This window comes from Aquila chrysaetos, chromosome Z, assembly GCF_900496995.4.
Source record: "Aquila chrysaetos chrysaetos chromosome Z, bAquChr1.4, whole genome shotgun sequence".
Taxonomy (NCBI): Eukaryota; Metazoa; Chordata; class Aves; order Accipitriformes; family Accipitridae; genus Aquila; species Aquila chrysaetos.
Window position 1 is genome coordinate 65,695,517 of NC_044030.1, and position 24,781 is coordinate 65,720,297.

General features: G+C 43.5%; 1 protein-coding gene and 1 long non-coding RNA gene across 3 annotated transcripts in view; one reads left to right on the forward strand and one right to left on the reverse strand.

Moving 5' to 3' along the window:
* The window catches only part of ZSWIM6 (zinc finger SWIM-type containing 6), a 111,384-nt gene extending 101,587 nt beyond the window's left edge, over positions 1–9,797 (reverse strand). The window contains 2 exon segments of the mRNA XM_030003334.2: positions 9,274–9,395; positions 9,397–9,797. Coding sequence (XP_029859194.2) covers positions 9,274–9,395; positions 9,397–9,788 — 514 coding nt within the window. The 5' untranslated portion in view covers positions 9,789–9,797.
* An 825-nt stretch (positions 9,798–10,622) lies between these two features.
* Positions 10,623–23,676, forward strand: LOC115336444. Of its 2 annotated transcripts, XR_003921778.1 has the most exons (3): positions 10,623–10,828; positions 12,817–20,544; positions 21,793–23,676. It is a non-coding gene; the product is annotated as an uncharacterized LOC115336444 (long non-coding RNA). The 2 variants fall into 2 exon arrangements; XR_003921777.1 differs by lacking the exon at positions 21,793–23,676 and having other exon boundaries at positions 12,817–20,637.
* Positions 23,677–24,781: the final 1,105 nt, after the last annotated feature.

Below are 24,781 nucleotides of genomic sequence, written 5' to 3' on the forward strand. Positions count from 1 at the left end.
ATAGCTACACTAAATCCAGTCACAGACACAGAATATAATGGACTTGATATTTTATCCCCAAGACACTAATTGTAGTCGGTTTGCAAGGTTTCAGTTTACAACCTAAATCAATGGAGGAACTGAGACTCATTTTGCATGTACAACAGCAGCAGCACAGCCAGTTGTCCCAGTTGTCATTGGTCATAACACAGTATTTCAGAATAAAAGCACTCCAGGTTTCCTTTCTTTAGCTAATATATTAAACAATTAATTTAGACTATCGATTTTCCCCTGTTCTTGAACTTTTAAAATCAGCGGACTCAGCAGAATTGTCTTGAAGAAGCACAAGCCATGCTTAATGTGGTCACCGAGGCCAGCTTTGTAAGTATGCAAACGAGTGTTTTACTAAGACTACTTTTCACCCTCCCAAAGCAGTGCATTGTATTCCACAAACAGGAGAAGCAAAGTAAGTGCTTCATTGAGGCAACTGCTGTGCAAGTAATCAATAGCTTACTGTAAGGTTCTCCACTCAACTTCACTGATTCGCTCATGTTTTCCAGAAGATTCCAGGAAGATTATCTGTGGACGTATTTGTTAATGAATTCTTAACAGAGACATTTTATCTGCCGTCCTTTCATTGCTGAAGCTGCAGCTAAGTGGCAAAAATGACCAACCACCAAGCATATGAAACCCTGAAGACCACACTACCTGCATTCATTTGTACTTTCCATAAACATACTATCAGTCACATCATTAATCACTGGATATGGATTGGTGCTCTATGAACTTTAGGCCAGTCAAAATATCAAAGCTGAATGTAGAAATTAAATACTACTAATAAAGCTCACCAGCTGCCCTTGACAAGAATAAGCTAGAAGCCAATTTGTTGAAATTAGTTTGTGCTGCCACTATGCCTTGCACACATAGCTGAACACTGCTCTGCAGAGAGAAGGCAGGCCACTAGTATAAAATAAGAAAGAGTCAAACTTTAAGCATAAGGAGACAAATCCGAGAGAGCCAGTGCTAGTAAAAGCCTTTAACCCAAACCCTTGCTTTTAACACAGGTTTAAAAATACGAAAATAATTAGAATACATGCAAACTTGATCCTCTATTACAGATTGTAAATTTGTCTCACACTTTATAAAACAGTTTATCCAATTTTAAGTGCCTGAATGGTCGAATGTTCTTTATTTCATTAGTCATTATAAATTAAACATTGTAGTCAGCTGCACAATTCCTGCACTGTATTTGCATTACTACCGGCTGTCAGTAACTAGTTAGCAGTTAAACTTGGCACACGTACAACAAAGTGTCTCATTTCTTAGAAGTCATACAGCTATGCAACATTTGATTTTCCCAGCCTTTAAAACGATCATTTGAATGCAATTAACTTTTGTCAGGAAAAAAAAAGACACAATAAAGATATATATTAACGCCTACCTCTGTGAAATTTCTTCCTATTATGCCATTTTCCCCCACTTATTTTTCCAACAATCCCATAATGTATTAAAGGTCTGACACCAATTAACAATGAAAGATGACTTATGTAAACAGGCAGATTATTAAATAAAGCAGGACAAAAAGGTAAGTCACCTGAATTTTCAGCACATTAATTCAGTAAATGAGCTTCCGATTTATCTGATCAGCTAGCTCTACTACTGTGAATTTAAACTTACTGACAGGTTTTACTGCATCCTTCCAATTAACGTCAGACCTTCTCAGCCATTGCCCATGCATTTCCAAAGCAAAAATTTCCTGGTATTTCAAGACTGTCAAATGCACTCGCTTGCAACAAAGAGTAGAAGGTTAGAGTAAAAAATAATAATAATAAAAAAAGATTAAGCTCTCCTTTTTAAAGTGTGTGATGGTGCGCATCACAATTACCTTAAAATATACTTTAAACGCTGTTAAAGATTCCCCTCTTTCACAATATTTTTTCATTTTTCAGAAGAGTTTAATAAAGTGTTGGTAAAAAGCCCACGTTAGGAGATACTTCAGTCTATACTGAAATGTGTCAAACCAGAAAAAGTCTTTTGTATGACCGCTCAAGCTCCTACAACAGGCCTTTTATCAGTTCTGACTTAACCACAAAGGCATTCTCTGCACTGTAGTTACTATTAGAAGGCTACATTCCTCTGGTCTGTTTGCACATTTGCGGAATTAAGTCAGAAAAAACTATTTTAAGATAGTGACTTACATCACAAGTTTTCTAGATGTCCTGGTCTTCAATAGCAGGGCCAAGGCAACAAAGCCTGGATGTGTATTGCTACTTTGTCAGAGGACAGCAGGGTAACGCACCGCAAGGGCATCACATAAATCACAGTAATTGGCATGTAGCTAGAAGGCGAATGCAAACCAGCGTACAGTACCAGCCAACATCTCTAGTGATCCAGGTCACAGAAGGTTATGAAGCCATGTCAAGGGCTGCATACATATCCAGCCGAGAGAAGCATTTTACATAGGTAGTCTTAGATAGTAAACCAAGAGGAAAAACTGGAAGTTCAAGGAGACAGATCTCCCAGAACAACAAGTGCAGTTGTTGGACAGTACTCAAGTATTCACATGCTGTCAGGCTGACTGCATTCCAGGCAATCAGAATTCACATTAAATCTGTACCCATGTTGCACATGAAAGCTTTTTAAAATTTCAAATTAGTTCCTGTCACAGACAGCATATTCATAAATTAGGATAGCTTTAGTCAGTTAAAATAGTGTGGTCCTTTTTCTTTTCTCTCTCTCTCTCTTTTTTTTTTTTTTTTTTTTTAAAGATGCAGTAAATTCTCCCACCTAGTCCCCAAAGAAAAACAGCTAAAGAGAAAGCAACTTCAGGGATGTCAGCTGCATTCTTATACTACCATAACTTTCCATGCATATTTTGTTTACACTACTACAAAACTTCACACTTTGTCTTGACAAAACTAGATTACCTAGACACCAGGTGACACTAAAATTGAACCCGTGCAGACATATCTTACGGTGTGCCATCTAATATACTTTATCCTTCACCAGTAAGAACTACTGTACATGATAATATACTTCTTTTCACCCAAATTAGGTTATATTTTTTAAATTAGACCTTTACCAGAGTCTTATGTAAGGGTTCAATTTTAACGGGTTCATTTAAAAAAAAAAAACAAACAAACAAGTGATACAGCAAAACACAGCAACTAGCTACTGATTTTTAAAGGAAACCAGTTTGTCCAATGCTGACTTTTAAATAGTTCCAGCCTACCCTCACACACAGATTTTGCTTTTAACTAATTGATCTTCTCTGAAAGTTAGAGTAGAGGGAGGGACAGAGCACACGCAAGCATCAGTTGCTGGCATGACAACTGGCTCAAATTCAAGAATTACTACATACCAAAACATCTGATCACATACAGAGATGGAATCACTTTCTAAACCAGAAAGCAAGCTTTGAAAATGAAAATTGTTTTCTTAGAAGTGAGGAAAGCCTTGAAGTTAGGGGAAAAATGAAACATGAGAAACATTAAAACTGACCTAAAACAAACAATGAAAAATTTTTTTAGGTCAACCCAATAAAAAACTTCTATAGAAAAGAAGATTCCTTGTTTTAAAAACTGTGATGGAAAGTGATTTACAATTCATTTTCTCCTTAAAAACCAAGTAAATTCTAGAGCAGTATTGACACTGTCCTATTACATTCATCCTACTATTCATAATTACATAGAAAGGTAGCATAAAAGTTTTATTTTCATATCTTGAAATCACTCTAAAATGCTTACTTTCTCTTGAAATCTAGATTAGATATTTTCAGAAAGACTGAAAAGAGGCAGAAGCCAAATTTACAAAAAGTTTTCCACATTTAGTGATCTGGTCTTGAAAGAAGGCTTTTTTCCTTCTCCCCCCCCCCCCCCCTTTTTTTTTCTTTTAGGGTTTCTGAAGAAATTATTCAAGGTCAGGGATAGTACATCAGAGCACACGCACTGAAAATAGCTTGCACATTCCCTAATTAATGCATTGCATTCCAAATCTAACAAGGAAACTGGAATGCATTCACATGTCTCCCTTTCAGGAAGAAATATTTTAAAATTAGTTTACTTGTTTCTGTTCTAGAACTTGGAAATTTTGCTAGCTATTTCTTAAAGCAAACTGAAATTGGAATCAATTAAGATATTTTTGCAACACTAGTAGTCTTGGAACTAAGTCAAAAAAAGTCCAGCAAAAAGTCAGACATCATTTGTTTACTCCCCTACCACAATATCGTATTAACAAATTCTGGATTACTTGTTTTAGTCATACATTCCTATCCAAACCCCAACTTCAGGCTGACTGTGGAGGAAACCATGCTTGTTCCTTTGGCATGTCAGCAGATAAACTTCTCAAACAGGCAGAGTTTAACACAACCTTTTTCCATTGGAAAAAGGTCACTACACATACGAGGACAATTTGGTATCATAGGACACCAAGAATTTAATGCAAAACACAGTGCTTGCCTCTCCACAAATGACAGCCTTCATTTTGTCATGCAAGCTAGTATTACTTGCGTTAAATAATATTTTTTACTAAATCCGTGTGTCCTACAGGTTTCATCAACAACTAGATATATCTTGCATGCATCATTGAAGATCATCACGTTTATTAAAAGGCGCATTTCAACTCACAGCAGAAAAACGTTTGTGCCAGCTTTGCTAATAACATAGTTGGTATGGTTTTATCAACGGAAAGGTGTTTCACATTACACTGTTGGCACTCAAACAACTAAACCTTGAAATAAGAGAAATTACATTTGTTTCACTTGCTCCACAATTTCACATTAGTTTGAGTAAAGATGGCTAGAAAGAACAAAAAACTGACTAGAATCATCTTCCATTAAAAGGATCTAAAATTTGCCAACTACAATGCACATTCCACCAAAATTACATGCAGCAGTTACCAACATGGTCATGTAAAGCTTCCTATTCTTCCTGGTGAAAAAATGGCTTCTCCTGGTTTTGAAAGCAATCACCAACTTTTAGGTCATATTTAAAAAGGAAAAAATAAGAAAGGGGAGGAATAATCAGCTGTAGTAATAGATGATAGCACCTCTGAGTCAGAAGATAAATACTTCTCATTAAAAGAAAATTGGGGGGGGGGGGGGGGGGGGGGGGGGAGGGCGGAATTCGCAAGTCTTTACCTTCATTTAAGAATCAACGAAAGAAACATCCAGGGGGTTCCAACCATTATTTTACACTTCAGAAATTTTACTTTGTTTTTCTCTAAAAAGTATTTTGGTTACATCCCCCGATCACATATCACCAAGGGGCCTCAGAAAAACAAGTCTGCAGCTCCACATTGATGATGCCATTTCACTGAACCTCTTCCACAGACACGGCAGTTTCCTAGCTCACAATATTAACATTAAATTCTAGAGCTGTGATAAGTGCCAGTCAATTAATTCTTTACATTATTTTCCTTCCCTAGGAGTCTCTTCCCTCCAACTCACTCCCTTGCCATTCATACCTAAGAGGCATGTCTACCGTAATTACAAAGCCTCATACTGCCGTGGAAAGGACTGTAACGCCTTAAACGAAGATCTGTATGAGCAAGCAGGGTCTATGCAACACAGACAAACCGACCTCAAATTACAGACAGACAAGGATACTCTAGAAGTACGTATATGACATATCAAAAAACCACTTCAAGTACTTCTAATGTGGATGCAGCTACAGCGGTAAAGCCGACCTTTACAGCACTACCATGAAGGCAGCCTCCGTCTTTCCCCAAGCAAGAAGAGTCATACCAGCAGAGGCACAGGGTTTTTTTTTCCTTCTCCTGCATTAAGGGCTCTTGCCAGGTCAACTATGTTATTGAGGGATCACACCTCTTCCTAACCTTGACAGCCACAGCTGTGACGACAATACAGTACTGTATACTAATTCAGGACAAACCTCAGAAACCAAATATACACTTCACCATCTAAAACTGTCTGCTTGCTCCTGGCACCTTCACAAATTTGGCCAAATGAAACACAGTCAATTTCTAATTTACCTTCCAGATTGTTGTATTTACTCACATAGTGCTTTCACGTTTAGACTGCAATTTTTACTAAAAATACTTGGTTTGAAATAAATTAAAAACTTGTATGGTAGAAAAGATCTGTTTTATGCAGTTGGAAAGGTTTGCTTTAGGAGCCCACATTCTGGTTTTTTTTTTTTTAAATAAACCAAAAAAAAAAATCCTTCATGTCTAATTGAAACATATCAAAAAGCTATAAACACATCAATAAATTAGATGCAAATGGAATTTTGAAGCCAACTTCTCTGGAGAAAAATCTTTCAAAATTAAGTGACGCTAATTATTGTGCTAGGACAATATCATTCAACTTCAAAATAGGCTAACAGACAACTTTACTGCTTGATTATTAAGAACATTATTTGTGCATATCACCAATGTGTCATCTTCCTTTTATTTAAGATTTTCTTTCCATCACATGCATGAGTTGGGGGGGACTAAGCAGGATCACATGAAGATTTTTAGCAGACCACAGACAGAAGATTTTTGAAATTCTCCCACTTGAAATGAGCTCCCATGATAAAATTGTCGGAATGTTTATTCAGGGCTAGACTAAAAAAAGAAAAAAAGTAACATTCAGAAGCAAAGGGTTCCATTTAACTACCACTGAACTGAAATTTATTCGTCTCCCTCAGAAATCAAATCCTGCATTCCCTGTTTATAGTAATACTTAGGGTTACAAGTAAGGCTGTTAGAATTGATATGTAATAAAATCTACTTTGTCCAATAATTGCACTTTTCCATAGTACAATAGTAAACATTTACGGAGTTTCCATTACTCATACTGAAAAGAACATAAGTTCACATTTATATGGTCACTAAACATGCACTTACACAAACTCAAAGTTTTCCTCAATGCTACATATTCAGCTGTATTATAAGGAACCAATTCCATTCTCCACCCAATATAACTCACTCCAGTTGAATTGGCTTTAACAGTTGCACCTTTCTGCTTCACAAGGAGTATCTTGCCAGCAAGAGCTGGCCCTAATGACACAGCTACCTACCCACATTACACAAGAACCTTCCTACAGCAGGACCCAGCCTACCCAAGTGCTCCACGACTCCCTCGCCAGGCAAGCCAAAGGCCTCTGTCAAAACAACTGACATGTTTCATATCACCAGTTTCCACTACTATTTTTGTGCAGCGTTCCAAAGGAGGCTCACATAAGGTTGGGGAAAAAAAAAAAAACCAAAGCAAATGTATTTTCAGCAGTAGGTATAGCATTTGTTTGGAATGCGTTTAAGGGCTCCAGAAGCAGCAGTCAACACTTCAGTTGTATTTATGCATATTTTCTTTCTTCACATTGACCCTTGCCAACATTACTCAATGCCCCCCGCCCCTTGAAGCCATACAAAAAGTTACTTTTTTTCTTTCACAACTACTCACTGAGGCCTATTCCACTGCTGAAAGCAAGCGAAGCAAAGCCCACGCTGGGTGTCTGTCTCCTGGAGAAGATTGCATCTTTTATTTATCACCCCTTGGCTTTATTTTCACAGTGAATTCCTGGCTTAAATGTAATCAGCCAAGAAACCCTCCCTATGTGCACTCCTGTCATTCCTCATCGCCTGCAAACAGAATCAAGTGCAAGCAAAAGGGAAAAAAAAAATATAATAATCTCAGCACTGCCAACCAAACTAAAAAAGCCCTAGTTCTGGTTTTGCCAGTCCTGAGGAACCACAGATGCGCCTCAGACCTTTGGAAAGAGAAAGCCAAAAGATGAAACTTATGAGAAAGTTAATTAGATTAAAAAAAAAAAAATTGAAGTCCCCCTTAGGCAGAAGGGAAGGGCACTGAGCCTAGAAGCAGGGACACGGCTTCCCTTCGGAAAAAAAAAAAAAAACGATGGCACGTTTGTAAGATGCCTGCCAAATCAATCCCGCAGCGGGCAGGACGGAGGTTTTGGGGGAGAGTGGAGGAGGGGATCCCGGCGTCCCCCCACACACCCCCCGAACCACCGCCGCCAACAAAAGGCGAACAGCAGCCTCTTTTGTCTGGCTTCCCCTTTTCGGGGGAGGAGGAGGGGAAGCTACAGAAAACTGGGGGGGGGGGGGGGGGGGAAGGACACAAATAAACATGAAAATGAGAACAAAGTGGCCGGGTCGCACAAAGAGCATCACCCACCGCGGGGGGGGGGGGGGGGGGGGGGGGGCGGCTGTCTGCCGGGGGCGGCTTCCCCCCCCCCCGGCGGGGGGAAGCCGCCGCCGGCAGACAGCCCCCCAAAAGTGGGGGGTACCCACCTCTGCAGCCCTTTAAACACAGGCAGGGAGGAGTTAAGCTGGGTCGCCCGCAGCGGGTGAAGAGCAGCGGCAGGCGGCGGGGCTGGGGGGGGGGGGGAGGAAGAGGAGGGGGGGTATTGTTCCTGGAGGAGGAAGAGCAGCGCTTCCCCCCCCCACCACCTTGTCACGAAGCGGCTCATCCCAAAGCAACCCCCCCAACCCCCCATACCCCCTCAGGCGGGGCGGATCGCGCCCCCTCCCTCCGGCTCGCCGCCGCTGCCCTAGAAATGCCTTTGTTCGCGGATCCCCCCCCCCCCCGCCGCACACCCGCTGCCGGGGTCTCGCACCGCATTTATGTCTTTATTTTGGACCGCGGCGCGTCCCGCCCCCCGCTCCTTCCCCCGCCGGCCGCCCTTCTGCTGATTCATTTCCACCGGCGGTCCCCCCCGGGATGGCGGGGGGGGGGGGGGGGCGGCATCTCCTCGCTATTGTGGCTCGGGGTAAAGCGATGACCCGGATTACCGGGGGTGGGCGCTGGGAGGGGGCAGAGCCAAACGGGATTACACGGGCTGGATTACCGGGAGCGAGCACGGCGCGGTGCGAGGGGGGGGGGGGGGGGTGGTTAAAGGGACAGGCGGGGGGGGGGGGGGGGCCGGCCCGGCGGCGGGGTCCGCGGCCGTGTCACGGAGCGAGGGAGTTACTCCGTGCCCTGGGCGCTCGGGGGAGGAGAGCGGCGGAGGAAGTTGCCCGGCCCGCATTACGGCCGGGGAGCCGAGGGCTCCTACGGGCCGGGCCGTGGCGGGCGGGGGGCAGCTCCCCGCCCGCGCTGCCGGACACCCGCCCCAAGCCCCCCCCCGGCCCCGCCAGGGGCTGCCAGGGGAGGCTCCGGCCGCCGGGGCCGCGGCGGGCAGGCAGGCGGCCGGCGGCTGCCCGGATGGCAGGCGGGTGACACGCGGGGGGGGGGGGGGGGGGGGGAGACCGGCGGCGGGGGAGGCCGGCGGCGCCCTGCCCGGGTGGCGGCGGCCCGGCTCCGGAGCGCGGCCCCGGCCGGTGACTCACCGACTTGCAGGACGTTATCGACGCAGCCGCCGTCGAGCAGAGCGATGCCCCTGCGGAAGGGCAGGCGGTTCTCGTCGGCGGCCGCGGCGGCGTCCGCGGCCCCGCCGGGCGCGGTGGCGGCCCCCCCCGGGGGCGGCGGCGGGGTCCTCGGCGCCGGTGTTGAAGGAGGAGTACATGCAGATCTCCCTCTCGCTGCGGGGGAAGGACCAGTAGACGATCCTGCGCTGCACCGGCTCCGGAATCCGCTCGAACCGCTCCTCCACCCGCTGGAAGGGCCACTTCTCCGCCACCTTGCGAGCCGCGATGTCCAGCAGGGACTCGGGGCTCTGGGTCTTGCCGAGCGGCAGCAGCCCCAGGGCGGCGGCGGCGGCGGCTGCGGAGGAGGGTCCGGCGCAGAGCGCCCCGCTGCCGGGTCCGGCGCCGCCCGCCCGCTGGCCCGGCCTGCACCCCGAGCCATAGCCGGGTCTGCAGCAGAGGCGCTTGGCGGGGGGAGGGAGCTGTCCGCGCTCCGCCATGATCGCGCCGCTTCTAAGCAGACAGCGGAAGTGGCTGTACCCTATAAACGGCTCCAGGAAGGCAGCGAACGGCCGCGAGCCCCCGCGGGACACACCCCCTCTGCCCTTATTTGGCGGCGGGGGCGGTGCCGGGCGCTTAGCCAACCGCGGGGGGGCGGGGCGGTGCCTTATGCAAATCAGCGTCACAAACGTAAATAGAACGGCCCGAGGAAGGCTCGTTCCGCGCGCTGGCGGGGGGTGGGCGGTGGAGGGGGTGGCGCGCGCTCCTGCCGCCATCCCCCCCCGCCCCCCTCACACACACACACCCCCTCCCGCTGATGTCACGCGCGCAAGCCTGGGCGCGCCCCGCGCGCGTGGTGGGAAAAGGGGGCGTGGCCGGCGGCGCCCCTCTCTGCCACCATATAGGGAATGGAATGCGGGGGCGGGGCCGCCGCGGCCTCAACCCGGTCACCTCTGCTGGGAAAGCCGGCAGGGCGGGGGGAACGGCGCCTCGCGGCCGGAAAATACGGTAACGGCTGAGGCGGACGCCCTCGGTGGCGGAAAGGCGGGGGCCGGCACGCCTCCGGCGCCTCGCCCGCTGGAGGGGGCGCAGGGCGAGCGCCTCCCTTTCGCCGGGGCTCCGCGGGAGTTGAGAGCTGCGGCGGGGGAGTCTCGGAGGGCAGGGCAGGGCAGGGGTGGGGTGGGGAGGCCCACACGGGAGAAAAGGCCTGGGCTCCTGCCTCAGAGGCGGGCTGAAACGGGCCCGCTTCGCCCGTTTCAGCCCGCCTGTGGGACAGGAGCCGGGGTGGGGTGGGGTGCCACCACCACCCCCTCCCCGGCCAGGCGTGCCCGCCACAAGCCCGTGAGGTACCCGAGTGAGGCGCGCCCCAGCGCCTTCCCCTCTGTTAGAGGGAATACGGTAGCCGGGGCCGCCGGGCCGCGGGGTGCCCGGCGCGCGCGGGCCGGCAGCCCGGTGGCAGCTCCCGGTTCGCTTCGCAGACGGTCGGGCTCGGAACCGCTCCGGCGGGCCAAGGTGAAGGGCTGGGCGCCACAGACCCGCGGTGAGTCAACTGAACGCCATTAGCGCGTTGTGTTTGCCTCGGTGTCGGAAAGGTTCTGCGGAAAGGCTGGTGCTGGCCATCTGTCCCGGTTAATTTTTAGCAAGCGGTGCGGCTGCAGCAGGGCGTAAAGCCGAAAGGATTCCTTCTATTTTTCTGTGCTCGTTAAAAAGCATACCATTCGGGGTCGTACCGACTCCTCAAATTAAATGGCCTTCCGGGGGGGAGGGGGGGAGGAAGGGGGGGGGAGAGAGAGAGAGAAAATGAACCAGAGTGGCAATCTGAGGAGGGTACCGGGCTCCTGTATAGCACTGGGTGAACACCAAATGCGACCTCTGCTTGTAGCAGGGAGTTCTGGCCCTAATTACAGCCACGCTGCTGATGTAAGACATTACGAAAATACTATACAATAAGGATCAGGGCTAGCAAATAAAGCCGTTACCGTCTTTCCTATGGAGAGAGACTTTGACGCATCATTTTTTTATTAATTAAATATTTTGGAACCTTAGCTTGAAAGTGGCATTTTTGGCGACTCGCTGTTGGAAACAATACTTATTCATCTGGCTTGGATTTAACACCGAACAGCACTTGCTAGCACGTAATGCAGAAGCCGTAATTTTTGTGCCTAGTGGCTTCGTTCACGTAGGCTGGTTTACCCAGCTAGACTACATTTTCCATGATGCAATGCAAGTCTCCAGCTGGGAGGTGCGCAGGCGGGAGGTGGCTTCATCAGGGAACGCAGCGAAAAAATGTCGAGTGTGCCGGGCGTTAAGATCTAAGAAGTACAAATCACGTCAAGTTACAAGTCAACTCGACATCTACTTTTTGTTTCCACCAAAACCCCTGGCTGGAACAATAGCTTATTTTCTGAACAGGGGATTGAAGCGCTTTGCAGAAACTGCATTTTCCATTAAAAATGGATGGGGAATTGAATGAACCGTATTAGACTTGCTGACTTTGATTTTTAAAGAAAGATCAGCAGAGACCTGAAGTTGATTTAGAATATGCAACTATTGGCTTTTTTATATGCTTGTAAGCTCTTAGATGGTAGCACTGATTTGAAATTTCACAGAGAATTTTTTTTATGTCTAGATATAGAACTTTTTTTTGCCTTTTCTGCTGTCAGTTGCTCATACTAAGAAAATGACTGATGTTTTTTAACGAAGGAGTTTGAACTGCAGACTACAGACAGGGCCTGAACTATGTTCTGCATAGTTTATTTTTTGTTTATACTACAAGTTGTTTTTTCTTTGGGATCGTGAGAGCTACCTTCTGGGTGAGAAATGAGTTTAAACTGATGCTTGTGCTTCTGAGTATAGACTGCACAAAAGAGTTACTCTTGAGGCAACAGTTTCATAAGTCCACTGATACCTTGCTGGGATATTAGCTGGCTTCTTCCTCATTTTAGGCATGCATTTTACAAGCGATCTACTGGATTTATAAACTTAACTCCAACTCAGTTTTGGAGGTGTTAGGGAGCCTGAATGCTACAGGCCAGAGATGAGGAGGTAGTACGTTCTTTTACTATTAATATGGTATTGATTTCAATATTTCTGAAAGCAGAGAAACAGAATAAGTAGAAGGTAAAAAAACTTCATGATTGCATGTGTATGAGACCAGAGGAAAATTATATTTAATTTTTGCCCTACGACTTACTCTTTCTTAATAACTGTTCACATCTCGAAGCAATTTTTCTTCTCTGTTGTTCTAGTGCTATTTCTGTTTTAAACAAGTGTCTAGCAAGTCAGTAAAAATGCTATTCTAAATTGAGTAATGGCTGTTCTTTACCAGGTCTTAGCCACCTGCTGCAATAAAAATAACACACTAATGCCACTGGAAGAATTCTTCCCTTCATAGTAAAGAAGCTTTACAGTAAAAATTGAGAAATAAGAAGAGTGAGAGGAATGCCAATGAACAACAAAACATCCATAATAAGCAGAAGTAGCCCATGTGTCAGTCATCTCAACTTGGTCGTTCTTCTGTCTCTTCAGATCTGGGCAGAAATTACCACATTCTCTTAAGAAATCCCAGAGAAAAGCAAGTGGAAAAGCCCATAGATGTACCTCTTTCATCCGTCTACCACTCAGCAGGAATAGCTACTTCCCATTAAGTCCATGAATATTAATAGCTACACAGGATGCTGGTGAAGCTTTTTTATTTCTGGGCTAGGGAGCACATGAAGAGGTAATGGCATCTGCGCTCTTGACATTCTGCCATAAGCATCAGGTATGCTTCTCCCTGGGCTCCCTCTGCACTGGTGTAGCACCATAATGGCTTGAAAATTATCATCTGAGGCTGAAGTTCCTTTGTCCTGCCAGTTTTGCCCCTTGAGTTCCTTTCACTTTCTGAAAGCAAGTGGGAAGATGTGTTAACTCCAGGGAAGAAATTAGTATGTGTTAAAGCCATACCTGAACTGTGGTTTAACTTCTAGTTAGCTTTTCTTTCAGTGGATGTTCTTCTTGTGGAAAGACCTTGCTGAGCTGGGCAGTCATTTCCTCTTTTTCTGCCTCACGGTTTTGGGAGGTCTGTATTCCAGAGCTATGCAGAAAGAAAGGAATGGCTGGAAAACAGCAACCTTAACTTGGTTAACTTCCTGCATGTAATCAAAGACTATTCTATGAGCTGCTTGGAAAAATACCATTGCCCACCACTCAGTGAAATTCCTTCTTAATAGTCTTTCACAGCATTAAGCCACTTGCAGTCATTTTTGTTCATTCCAGTAAAACATACAGGGCTTGTAGCATTCTACCAGTTGTGCTAATTTAAAAGAAAGATCGCATACGGCTGCACAGTTGTCTTTCTATGAAGGAAATAATGGTCTAAATGTAGAAAAATGGGTGGCAGGCAACCTAATGCTGGCCAACACAAGTCACCCTGGTGGTTAAAACTTATCTGGAAAGATGAGACTCAGCATTCCTGCATTGAAGCTGAACAAGAATCTGGATTCATGTGCTGCATAAAATATTTCTAAACGCTGGGAGGGTAGCGGGTCAGAGATAAAGAGGAGGAAACTCAGAAACGGAGGCTAGGGCAGTCTCAGAGCCAGAGCTTTAAGAAAAAAAAAAAAACAAAAACACAAGAAAAATTACTTGAGGTGACAGCACTAAAATAATCAAATACAAGAAAGATGGATGGGCCTGCTGAAACAGCTGAATTTACAATGCTAAACCACATCTTTTTTATCATGTTTCTTTAAGCGTTCTTAGATAGCTAGGTACTTCAGTTCTTATAAAAAAGCTATAGGTTTTACAGATAACAAATGTACTCTAACATTTATCATTTGAAATGAAATTTGAAAAACACTGCTGTAGGTAAAGGTAGTGAATATCCCCGCACTTTGCAGTGTAGTGACTCTGGAAATTCAAATACAGTAAAAACAGACGTTACTCATGAGTGTCCATGAAGTTACCATCTTAAGATTGGTCAGTGAAGAAAACAATGTAGCTGGTGAGTATCTTCGGTTTTGCAATGTTTTCTTAACGTAGTTTCCTTCATTATGTTCAGAAACTATTTTTAATTTAAGGAGTTAAAAAAAGAACATTTGCCTTTTACTAGCCTTTTAAATGAAATACTCTAGGATAAATATTGCCAGCTCTTTAGAGTCTGTCTATTAAAGTGAAAATAAACGAGCAGCACTGAATGAGCCCTTTCAAAGTGCAGCTTTTTATTCTAATTGAATTCCACGATGATTCCAAAACTAGAGTCAGAGGCTAGAATCTAAAAGCATTTAGGAAAATGTACTTAAAGTGCTAAGCATGCTTTACCAGTATTCTAGAATAATGAAAAGATACAAACATCTCAATTTGAGCTAAATCCTCTTGACATTCATTTCTGTGTCCTCTCCCTTTTTGTGGCTTGATACTTGAAGTATGAAGTCATTCTGAGATGGACTGAAGGGAAAGGCATTGTGTGTGCCATACTCCCAGAGCTGCATGAATTAATGCTGCTCTGTATTTCCTCAAGGAATGAGCACATTCAGTTTACGTTTATTGAGAATAGACCCTGGGAATGAATTATTCCTTCCTTATAAGGAGCCTTGTGTTGAGGTATCTGTTGGGAGAGTTTAGCTCAATACTAAGTTACCAGGGATAAAAGCATTGCTGTTACAAGTAAAATGATAATGTGCAAGTGACTTCTTAAAATTAAACATGTTGAACTGATTTAGAGGGTTCAGAATTTCCAAGCCTTGGAATAGAGGAATAAGAGCATCTCACCTTTCTTCAGAGTTTTAACTTATTCACTTAACCATTTGCAAAAAGTCAAAAGCAGAAAATCCTGTCACTGAAAGGACTCTAGATTTAACATCCCTCTGGGTTTGTTGTGACCTTCTGTAGATCCACGCTGCAGAATTCATGAACACTCAGAGCAAAAAGAATGTTATTCCTCTCACAGGCTTTTGTAAACTTTCTTTTTAAATTATTATATTTTCTAATACTGAAATAAAAGCAAATTTGATTAAAACTCCAGGTTTTAAAATAACTTTCTTATAGGTATTCTCTGTGTTTACTGCAAATACATACACTTAATTGTGGTAAAGTGATTTAAAAAGAAAAAAAAAGATTCCTCAAAGCTTTATCCTCTTCTGGTCAGACATCCTCCACCAAAAATGTGATAGGCCAGTTCAGAGGTTAATCAGGTGCAAAATGCCACCGATCGGTTTACCGGCATGTGTAGGAACACCTCGGCACATATAATGTAAAGTGAAGTGGAGTGGTGGTCTAAAAGGAAATATTATTGGATTGCCTTCTTGTGGATAAGCATCCTCCACTAACAAACCTCCTTTTTATCTTCTTGGGCTTCCTCCCTTTAAACTGCGCTTTACTTTAGACTTCCTTGCATTAGACAAAATTATTACATTGCTGTGGCAGGCAACATAATAATTCTTGGGCAGAAACTCTGCATGAAGAAGGGCATGCAAACCTCAATCCACTAACATCAGGAACAAAAGCCATTGCTTACCTAGATTTTCACCAGTGACAAAGAAAGAGAAGCAACATATACTACAATTCTCAGAAGTGCATTTTCCAGGATGCTAAGTGCTGGTAAAAAGGCTTTAAAAATGGCTTTAAAGAAAAAAAAAAAAGAAAAAAAAAAAAAAACAACAACCCCTCTTTCCCCCATTTCAAGAAGGCTGAGTCCAGATTCATTCGTGATGGCAAGAGAGCTGTACTTACAAGGGAACAGCTTAAATATACCAAAAAGTGAAGCTCCTGCCCACGCGCTATAGAGATGCGGTGCATATCAGTGTGCACACCCTTGCTGTGCTGGTGCCTCCTTCTCTCCACCAGCACAGCCAAGACAGCAGTGCAAGGAGGAGGAAAGTATAGCTAACTGGCCAGCAATTACTTAGGATATTTGCCAGTCTTCTGCAAACTTCTCTGCCTTTATAAATTATAACTGAGGACCCACAGAAAGTACAAAGGTAGATAAAAGGCAGAGATATCTGAGCAACACTTAAATGGTTCCTTTTCAAACAACTGGCATTCTTTTAAAAAGCTTGTGTACAATCTCTGCTTCCCCTAACTTGGTCACCAGTGATTGCATTTAGCAAGCTGGGGAAACTGAACTGGATTTTAAGATTTTTTTACTTAACAGCCTATTTAAAATTTAATTCCTACCGGTACTTAAAGACTTAGTTTACAAGTATTTGAACAATATTGCAAACCAGCCTCCAGCTTTGCTGGGACTGAAACACCCTGTCAGGATTTACAGACGACTCTTTTCTTGGGTTGTATAAGAGACAAACTTACAAGGTAGTGCTCTAAATACGGGGGTTTGTGTATAATTCAGAGGAGAGACAGCGATTTTTGTGTATATTGTGCTATCTGGTTAAGCTTCATTTGGTCAAAGAGGACTATGCACTGAGGAATAATTAATAAAGACCTAGTGTGAGGGTATAACATTTTGAGGAGTCGGTTTCACTTCTTCCCGCCCCCAAGTTTTCATCTTCTATTTGTATCTGTGTAGCAGTATTTGGTGTCAACTCCATCCTTAAGCAAAGTGCCACTTAAGTACTTTTGCGGGTTGGGTTTAACTAAGTAAAACTTGGGCATTTGTCCCGGGGCTTTAGAAAGCATTTGAAATTTTGTAGCCTACATACTAATTAGACTGATACATACTTGTTTTACCAAGTTATCCCTGCAACACCAAGTGACTGAGCCATGGAATACTGCATCTGTTTGGAGCAGTCAGCTTCCTAAACACAGTTTACTGACATATATCTTGGGTGATGTTGATACACTTTCACCTTTATTTTATACCCCAACTGTTAACTAATTTCATTGTCTATTTGTCTGTTTCTATCCCTTCTTTCTCTTTCCCGTCTTCCTTTGACCATACTTTGGTGCTGCCAGTTCATTGTACACTGTTCTGCTCTGTCCCAACTAATGCCCCGTAAACTTTCCATCCACTTACCTTCCTTCTTCCTATTCTTCCTGTCCTGCAGTCTTGGAAATTGTACCAAAGCTAATATCTCAAGCTAAGCCTTGTAATCAAATTCAGAAGATAGAGATAAGCTATGGTTAGAGCTCTGCAGTAAAGTGTTGTCAGAGAAACCAGTACTTCCTTGTATTTCGGTAGCCTCCCACGTTTCACTGGAATCCCTTTCTTGGAACAGGGATTTAGGATTTTTTTTTCTACTGGTCTGTCACTAAACAAAATCTAAATTTTCAAGCTGCTCTGAATAACAGCATCTAACTTTTTAAGTTCTAAATAGAAAGGGGTAGCATTCTTCTTTTTCCTCTTTTGTGCTCCAGGGATTAAGATATTCTGAGAGATATTCCTCTGCTGCACTTCACCAGTTGGAATAATAGTGGCACAAAATACTCTTATATTTCCGGAAAGATAGTGCTTTGAGCCTCTTCCAGGAGAGTATTAGGAGTTGCAAGAATTTGGCAGTTTTACTACTGAAAAGGAAGGGACCCCTTGATACTTAAAACGTATCCATGCTTCTTTGCTTCAATAAATTAGGCAGGACCTATGGGACAGCTGTCTTACTGCTAGACACTGTCCTCTGCTGGGCTGTATTGGGGTCCTTCAGAGGGAATAGATACAGGCGCTGTGTGTGGTGTGATTCAAATGGTCCAGGAGATACTGTGTCAGATACTGTGACTGTGAACTTAGGCAGATGTCACCATCAGTCATCCTACGGATGTTGTGATCCACAAGCAGGCGGGGTAGAAATCTATTCTGGTATGTTCATGTAAAATACATTTTTCAGTGATTCCAAAAAATGGAGCCTCTGGGCAGGGACAGGTCTCTGTGGAGCCTCTGAATTCATCTGGTTGTAGTGAAGGTCCGATGCTATGTTATTGCTCCCCCAGTCTGAGAAGATGGAAGAATCTCTTCAGTACCCTAACTCAGAACTGCTTCCCAGTTAGTAATTTTAATATGTGCTTCTCAGAGCTTTGTTACAGACAGCACAAAAATCACCTTGTTCTTCTGAGGTTTCAGTGGTTCTGAGCAGCAGCAGTAGCAAAGCCTGAGCGCAGTTTTCACTGTGCTCAGGGCAGCAGCGCAGGCACCAAAGCTTTCCATACACACACTTGGACAACCAGTACTGAGTTGGTTTGCACCCTGCTCTGACCTTTCAATTTATCTCTGCAAACATAAAGGCTTTGATTTTTGTTTTTTAAAACAAAAATTTGCTGGCTGCTGTTGAATGACTGCTTTTGAAGTTCACTAGGAAAACTAGAGATCTTTAAAAAGAATATAAGAAATCACTAGGATATGAGTTAGGAGTGGAAGAACTGAGGAAGAGAAGGGCAGAACTAATGCGAGTAAATTTGAAGGATGAATGTATAAACCCAGTCCCTTGCCAACTCCACCCTCTAAATGGCATTTACTGCCAGGGAAATTGGATCCACCCTGGACTGATTCTAGCGTCGGGAAAATCCTCCTAAAATAGCTCTGGGCCTTGCAAAAGTTGCAGTTTCCTCTCCCAATAATTGATGCTGTGGTGACAACCTCCATCTGGTACTCATGAGTCGCAGCCACCACATCTGCTAAGGGGAAGAAGGCAACTTTTTCCCTTTGCTCAGAATCTCTTGCCTTGTCTGCAATGATGGTCCTAGGAGTGAAAAATTGCTTGCTAAGTTTGAGCACTTCTTAACAGGGATGGTGTCCCCTATACCAGCAACTTGGAAATGAAACTGCAATCTCTGCTTACTCAGATTTTAAGAAGTGTAAATGAAGAGGAACCACTTTAAGAGTACCTGGGGATTGGTCTAAGTTGCATTATTGCCATTGACTGTGGGTTTATTTCATACTGTTTACTAAATGGAGAGTATAACCATGGCAACATTCATGACATGCTCTGTATGGATCTGCCAACACAAGACAGAAATTAGCATTCAGAAGACAACCCTTTGAAAGTAGCTTGAGAACTGAAAAACAATGTTGCAGACTACAGTCCGGATGAGAATACACTTCAGCATCTGCAGAGTGAAAATTATGCAAAATTTACTACTTTGACTCATGCCAATCTCAGCAAGGGTATATGTGGTATTATTTGTATAGATCTTACCTTGATGAGTGACAGCATAATGGTATAGATACTAATAGCTGGTGGTGATTCTGACTACCCCATAACAACCATAATTTTGTGTGAAGTATACAAATACTACAAGCCTTTTATGCTCAACTGTAGTGCAAAGATAGTTAAAATCTTTTTTCCAAGTTTACTTGGAAAAAAAAATAAAGAATGACAATTCCTAGACAAGATGAAGGTTCTACTGTCTGCATATAAAGAAAAAAGGTACAGGGTGAATGGGAGTAAGGAGGGGAGTATAAAAGGATATTCTAGATCTGAGTTAGTCCTCCACTAACTTTGTCCGAGGTACAAATTGTTGACAAACATAGTCTAATAAATATTTTTTGTTGCTGCATGTTGTGATGTTCTTGCAGAAATCTTTTATATGGGAAGTCATGGTCTGGCACAATGAAGGTGGATTGAATTATAGCTTGCTTCTTCATGTCTTTCCACAGGTCACTTCTTTCTGAAAGGAGCAGAGTCAGCGTAACTACACCTTTCTCATTGAGTCATATCAGCTGTTGCAAGTAATGCTGAACAAAAATAATTCCCTGGTTACACTGCCTGCACTTTTATCTGTGGTTAACTTCACTGTTTTTGTTTTAAGTCAGTCTCTTCTTTTGTGTGCATCTGCCACATACCAGGAAAGACATGTTTCTGTAAATAAGCTTCACAAGTCGTTTAGGAGATGTGTAGGAAAATACAGAACTGCTTTTAACTAACTTTTGAAAGTTGGCTAGATTTTAAGCTGACTCTGCCCTTTCAACAGATGCTCAGAACAGTGACTGCTCTTTATTGCCTCAACACACCATCTTGGGATAACACATCAGCCAGTCTGATGGAATATTTTATGTAGAGTTACTACTTCCCGTGAGTCAGTGCTGTAAATGGCAATTACGTCTGCAAAGAACACAGCATCACTCATGTCCCTTGCTGCCCTCATGGCTAGAGGTGGTACATTTTAGGGAGGGTTAGGTTAGTCCTAAGAATCATATGTATCTATAGAAATGATGGAAAAGTTGCTAGTAAAACACAAAAGACTGAATAATTAAATATTTTTTCTATGTTTGAAGCATAAAGGTAAACCCCAAACTTCTATCACTTTGCAAGGTGAGAAAAAACATCCTATTCCAGCAGCAACTCAGGAGTGTGTTGGCCATCAAAGCTAGGTTTAAAGTAACACATTCAGGTAACTTTAATTCAGTGTTTATATTCAAACTGACCAAGCACCTATATGTATTGCTACTGTTTTTTTCAATAAATTTGAAACTGGGAAAGACAATCCAGAGGATCTGATGAAGTTAAATGTACTGGCAGTAAAAAGGGTAAAGACGCCAATCCAGATTAATTATTGGCTAGTGTCCATGTAGGCAAAAAATGTATAACCAATATGTAAGCTATTAAAGGAAATCAGTAGAACTAATGTTGGTCAATATGAGTATATGAAAACCAGATCTGACCCCAGTTTTATTAAACAACACACTTGATAAAAAAATGTAGTGTTTACATAACAATAGTGTTTATGTAACACTTAGACTTCTTCCAAACATCTTGACTTACCACTGCATGACACTTTTTATATGTCATGCTAATTTGATCAATATGATGTGTTAATTAACAGAATATTGGTTAACTGACTGTCAAAACCAAAATAGTAAATGGAGGATTCTCACTGAGCAAGTATATTCATATTAGGGTTATTTTAGGAATTGCTTTTGGCCATGTGTTATTTAATGTTTGTTTTAAATTGCATCAAACATTGTACAAAATTATTAATGATACTCATAGATGACCCAAAAGATTGGGGATGTAATAAGCAACAAAGGTAAGTCATTAATGCAGTCCAGATGACTTTTTAGTAACTTGGGGGCAAGCAAACATATGTTTTGTGGGTAACTGTGAACAGTGAAAGCAGACTGTCCTTTTTACCTGTACATTTGGTCTGCCCACCAAATATGAGAGCTCAAGAACAGAGAAGACACCCAAATTTGGATCCATTGAAGGTCAGCTGAGCAAGGTGTTCTCGAAATAAAATTCCCTAGCAAACACAGTGTTTTCTTTTAGGGGAGTCTAAGCCTCCAATTTGTTTTCCTTGGTTTCCTTGTATATCATGGCTCTGATCATCTCTAAAGCATTCAGTTATGGTACATGCTTATACAACTTTTATTTTGGCATTTCAGGGTAATGCTAAAATATCCCCATGTTATTGATTGACTCTACTTTTGAACCTTGAGACAGCCTTTTTTAAATATGTCTTATACCATAGATGTGTCACTACTTCTGTTACCCTTTCTCTGCCTTGCATAGCCTTCTCAGATGTATTGGTACAACTCTAGCAAATAACAGAATAAAACTGTGTCTGCAGATAATTCTCATAGTCTAATCATCAGTCACGTTATGGCAAAGCTAATGATGCTGTTGCCTTTTTTATCTTTAGAAATTTGTGTTTTGCTGGATGGACCTAAGAAAAACTGAAAATGCTAGTTGGAAATTTTCTTCTGTTAACGAGTTTTTATTTGGGGATTTGGAGGAGGAATGAAGAGGTGCAGAGAGATTTGTCAAGGAAGGTAACAGTGAATGAACTCTTAAATATGGTGCTTTGGTCGAAACGCCTCATGTAATTCTTGGCTATACAAAGAGAAATCTCTAGGGACTACAAAGACAATACTAGTTATACATTTGGCACTGAAACAATATTTGTTGGAATTTGCTTTGTCCAGTTTAGGATTCAAGAAGGCTGTTAGTAGACAGAAAAGGTTGAGAGAAGAGCCAGAAAAATCATTGATTCATGTGACGTAATGCAAGGAAGTTTTTCTGTTTGGTTTATCAAACAGAAAAGTGTATTGACTGCAGTCCAAAAGTATCTGCAATGAAATAGAAACTTAATACCTGGCTTTTCCATCTAGCTGACAAAGACATAACAGGATCCGATTGCTGCATGTTGAAGCTGAACAAAATCAGACTAGAACTGACGGAGTGGTACAATTTTCCCTAAGTAATGAGCAGTTAACCATTGGAAGATTTTAATGAAAATTATAATGGGCTTTCCATCTCTAGTAGTTTTAACCTCAGGAGATGTCCTTCTTAAAAGATGTATTCTATCTGAACTCAGCAGTAGTTCAGGAAATCTCAGGGACTTCTGTGACAGAACAGATCAGCCCAGATGGTCACAGTGTATGTTCTAGCCTTACCTTTGATAGGAACCAAGGTGGTTTTGGTTCTTCCTTGAACTCTGCTATGGGCTTATGTCATGATCCAGTTTTTTTGCCTATGGATGCTAACATTTGTACTGGAACTTCAGTGCAGCTGCAGCAGTTTAAGAAAGGTCATAATCACCTGTAAATGGTGTAGTATGGCAAAGGATTCAGACTGCATAAAAGCCTGTTCTAAAGATGTGCACGGAGGACAGCCAGCCACACATGGAATTTTAGCACTTCTTTTTCATGTGTGTTCCAGTTTCTGTGCAACAGTCTTGTGAATTAACAGTGTACCTGGTGATTCTGTGCCACTATATAAGCTTGTGGTCATGTACAGAAGGTGGAATACTGTTTTGGATTAAGTCTTAGCTTACTCTTGTATGCATGTGTGATTTTAAACGCACCAAGGGTATGACCATATTGACACTTGGTTTTTTAGCTTGTCCAAACCTTGCAACTTGTGTTTGGGCTCTTGTTTGTGAAGGGATATTTAGTCCTTCAAATAAAAAGTGCAGAAGTACTTAGTAACATTAGCTTATCATTATTTACAGCAAACCAGTTCCCTCTTTGTGCATAGAAAACTCAAATTATATCTTTGCTTGGCTGAAAACTTCCTTTCTGCAAGTAATAAAAATGCAAATAGCCCTTACAAGGGCTACTTCAGCCTTCTTGCAGCTTGGGGCGAAACCACATTGGCAGAAGGACAATGTCTTGTCTCTGGTGGCTATGAAGTCTCTCTGAACTCGACCTGAATGTGAACTTATACAAAAGGCACCACTGTGCAGTGACAAGAACTTGAAAACAGAGTATAATTACATAAGAAATTTAAAATAAGTTAGGAAGCATGTTTCAATGAGATCAGCATTCCAAGTAGTCCGTAACAAGAATTGGATATTTGTATCTCTGTTGCCACTCATTTTTCTTTATGACTGATCATCTGAATTTTTCTGGTAAGCTTCCTCCAAGCTGAAACCTTATACCTCATAGCAATCCTTAACAGGCTTTTGGTGCAAAGTTGACCTCAGTATCTGTATTGGGTTTGCGTGGCAAGGTTTTGGGGGGGGGGGGGGGGCAACAGGGATGGCTTCTGTGAGAAGCTGCTAGAAGCTTCCCCCATGTCCGACAGAGCGAATGCCAGACGGCTCCAAGACGGACCCGTCATCGGCCAAGGCCGAGCCCATCCGGGACGGTGGTAGCGCCTCTGGGATAAAACATTTAAGAAGGGGAAAAAAGTTGTGGCAGGCACAGAAACTGCAGCTGGAGAGAGGAGTGAGAACATGTAAGAGAAACAACCCTGCAGACCCCCAGGTCAGTGAAGAAGGAGGGGAAGGAGGTGCTCCAGGCGCCGGAGCAGAGATTCCCCTGCAGCCCGTGGGGAAGACCACGGTGAGGCAGGCTGTCCCCCTGCAGCCCATGGAGGTCCACGGTGGAGCAGATATCCACCTGCAGCCCATGGAGGACCCCACACTGGAGCAGGTGGGTTCCCAAAGGAGGCTGTGACCCCGTGGGAAGCCCGTGCTGGAGCAGGCTCCTGGCAGGACCTGTGGCCCCGTGGAGAGAAGAGCCCACACTGGAGCAGGTTTTCTGGCACAACTTGTGACCCCGCAGGGGACCCACGCTGGAGCAGTCTGTGCCTGAAGGACTGCAGCCCGAGGAAGGGACCCACGCTGGAGCAGTTTGTGAAGAACTGCCGCCTGTGGGAAGGACCCCAAGCTGGAGCAGGGGAAGAGTGAGGAGTCCTCCCCCTGAGGAGGAAGGAGCGGCAGAGACAAGGTGTGATGAACTGACCACAACCCCCATTCCCTGTCCCCCTGCAGCACTGAGAGGAGGAGGTAGAGAATTCAGGAGTGAAGCTGTGCTCAGGAAGAAGGGAGGGGTGGGGGCAAGGTGTTTTAAGATTTGGTTTTATTTCTCATTACCCTACTTTGGTTTGATTGGCAATAAATTAAGTTAATTTTCCCCAAGTCGAGTCTGTTTTGCCCATGACGGTAATTGGTTGAGTGATCTCCCTGTCCTTATCTCGACCCACAAGCCTTTTGTTATATTTTCTCTCCCCTGTCTAGCCAAGGCAGGGGTCATGATAGAGTGGCTGTGTGGTGCTTCATTGCTGGCTGGGGTTAAACCACGACAGTATCCTATACAAGTCTCCCAACTTCTTTAATTACTTTGATACTTATAAGGAAGGGATGTGTTTAAAAAAAAAAAAGCATCACAAAGGACCCTGTGTTT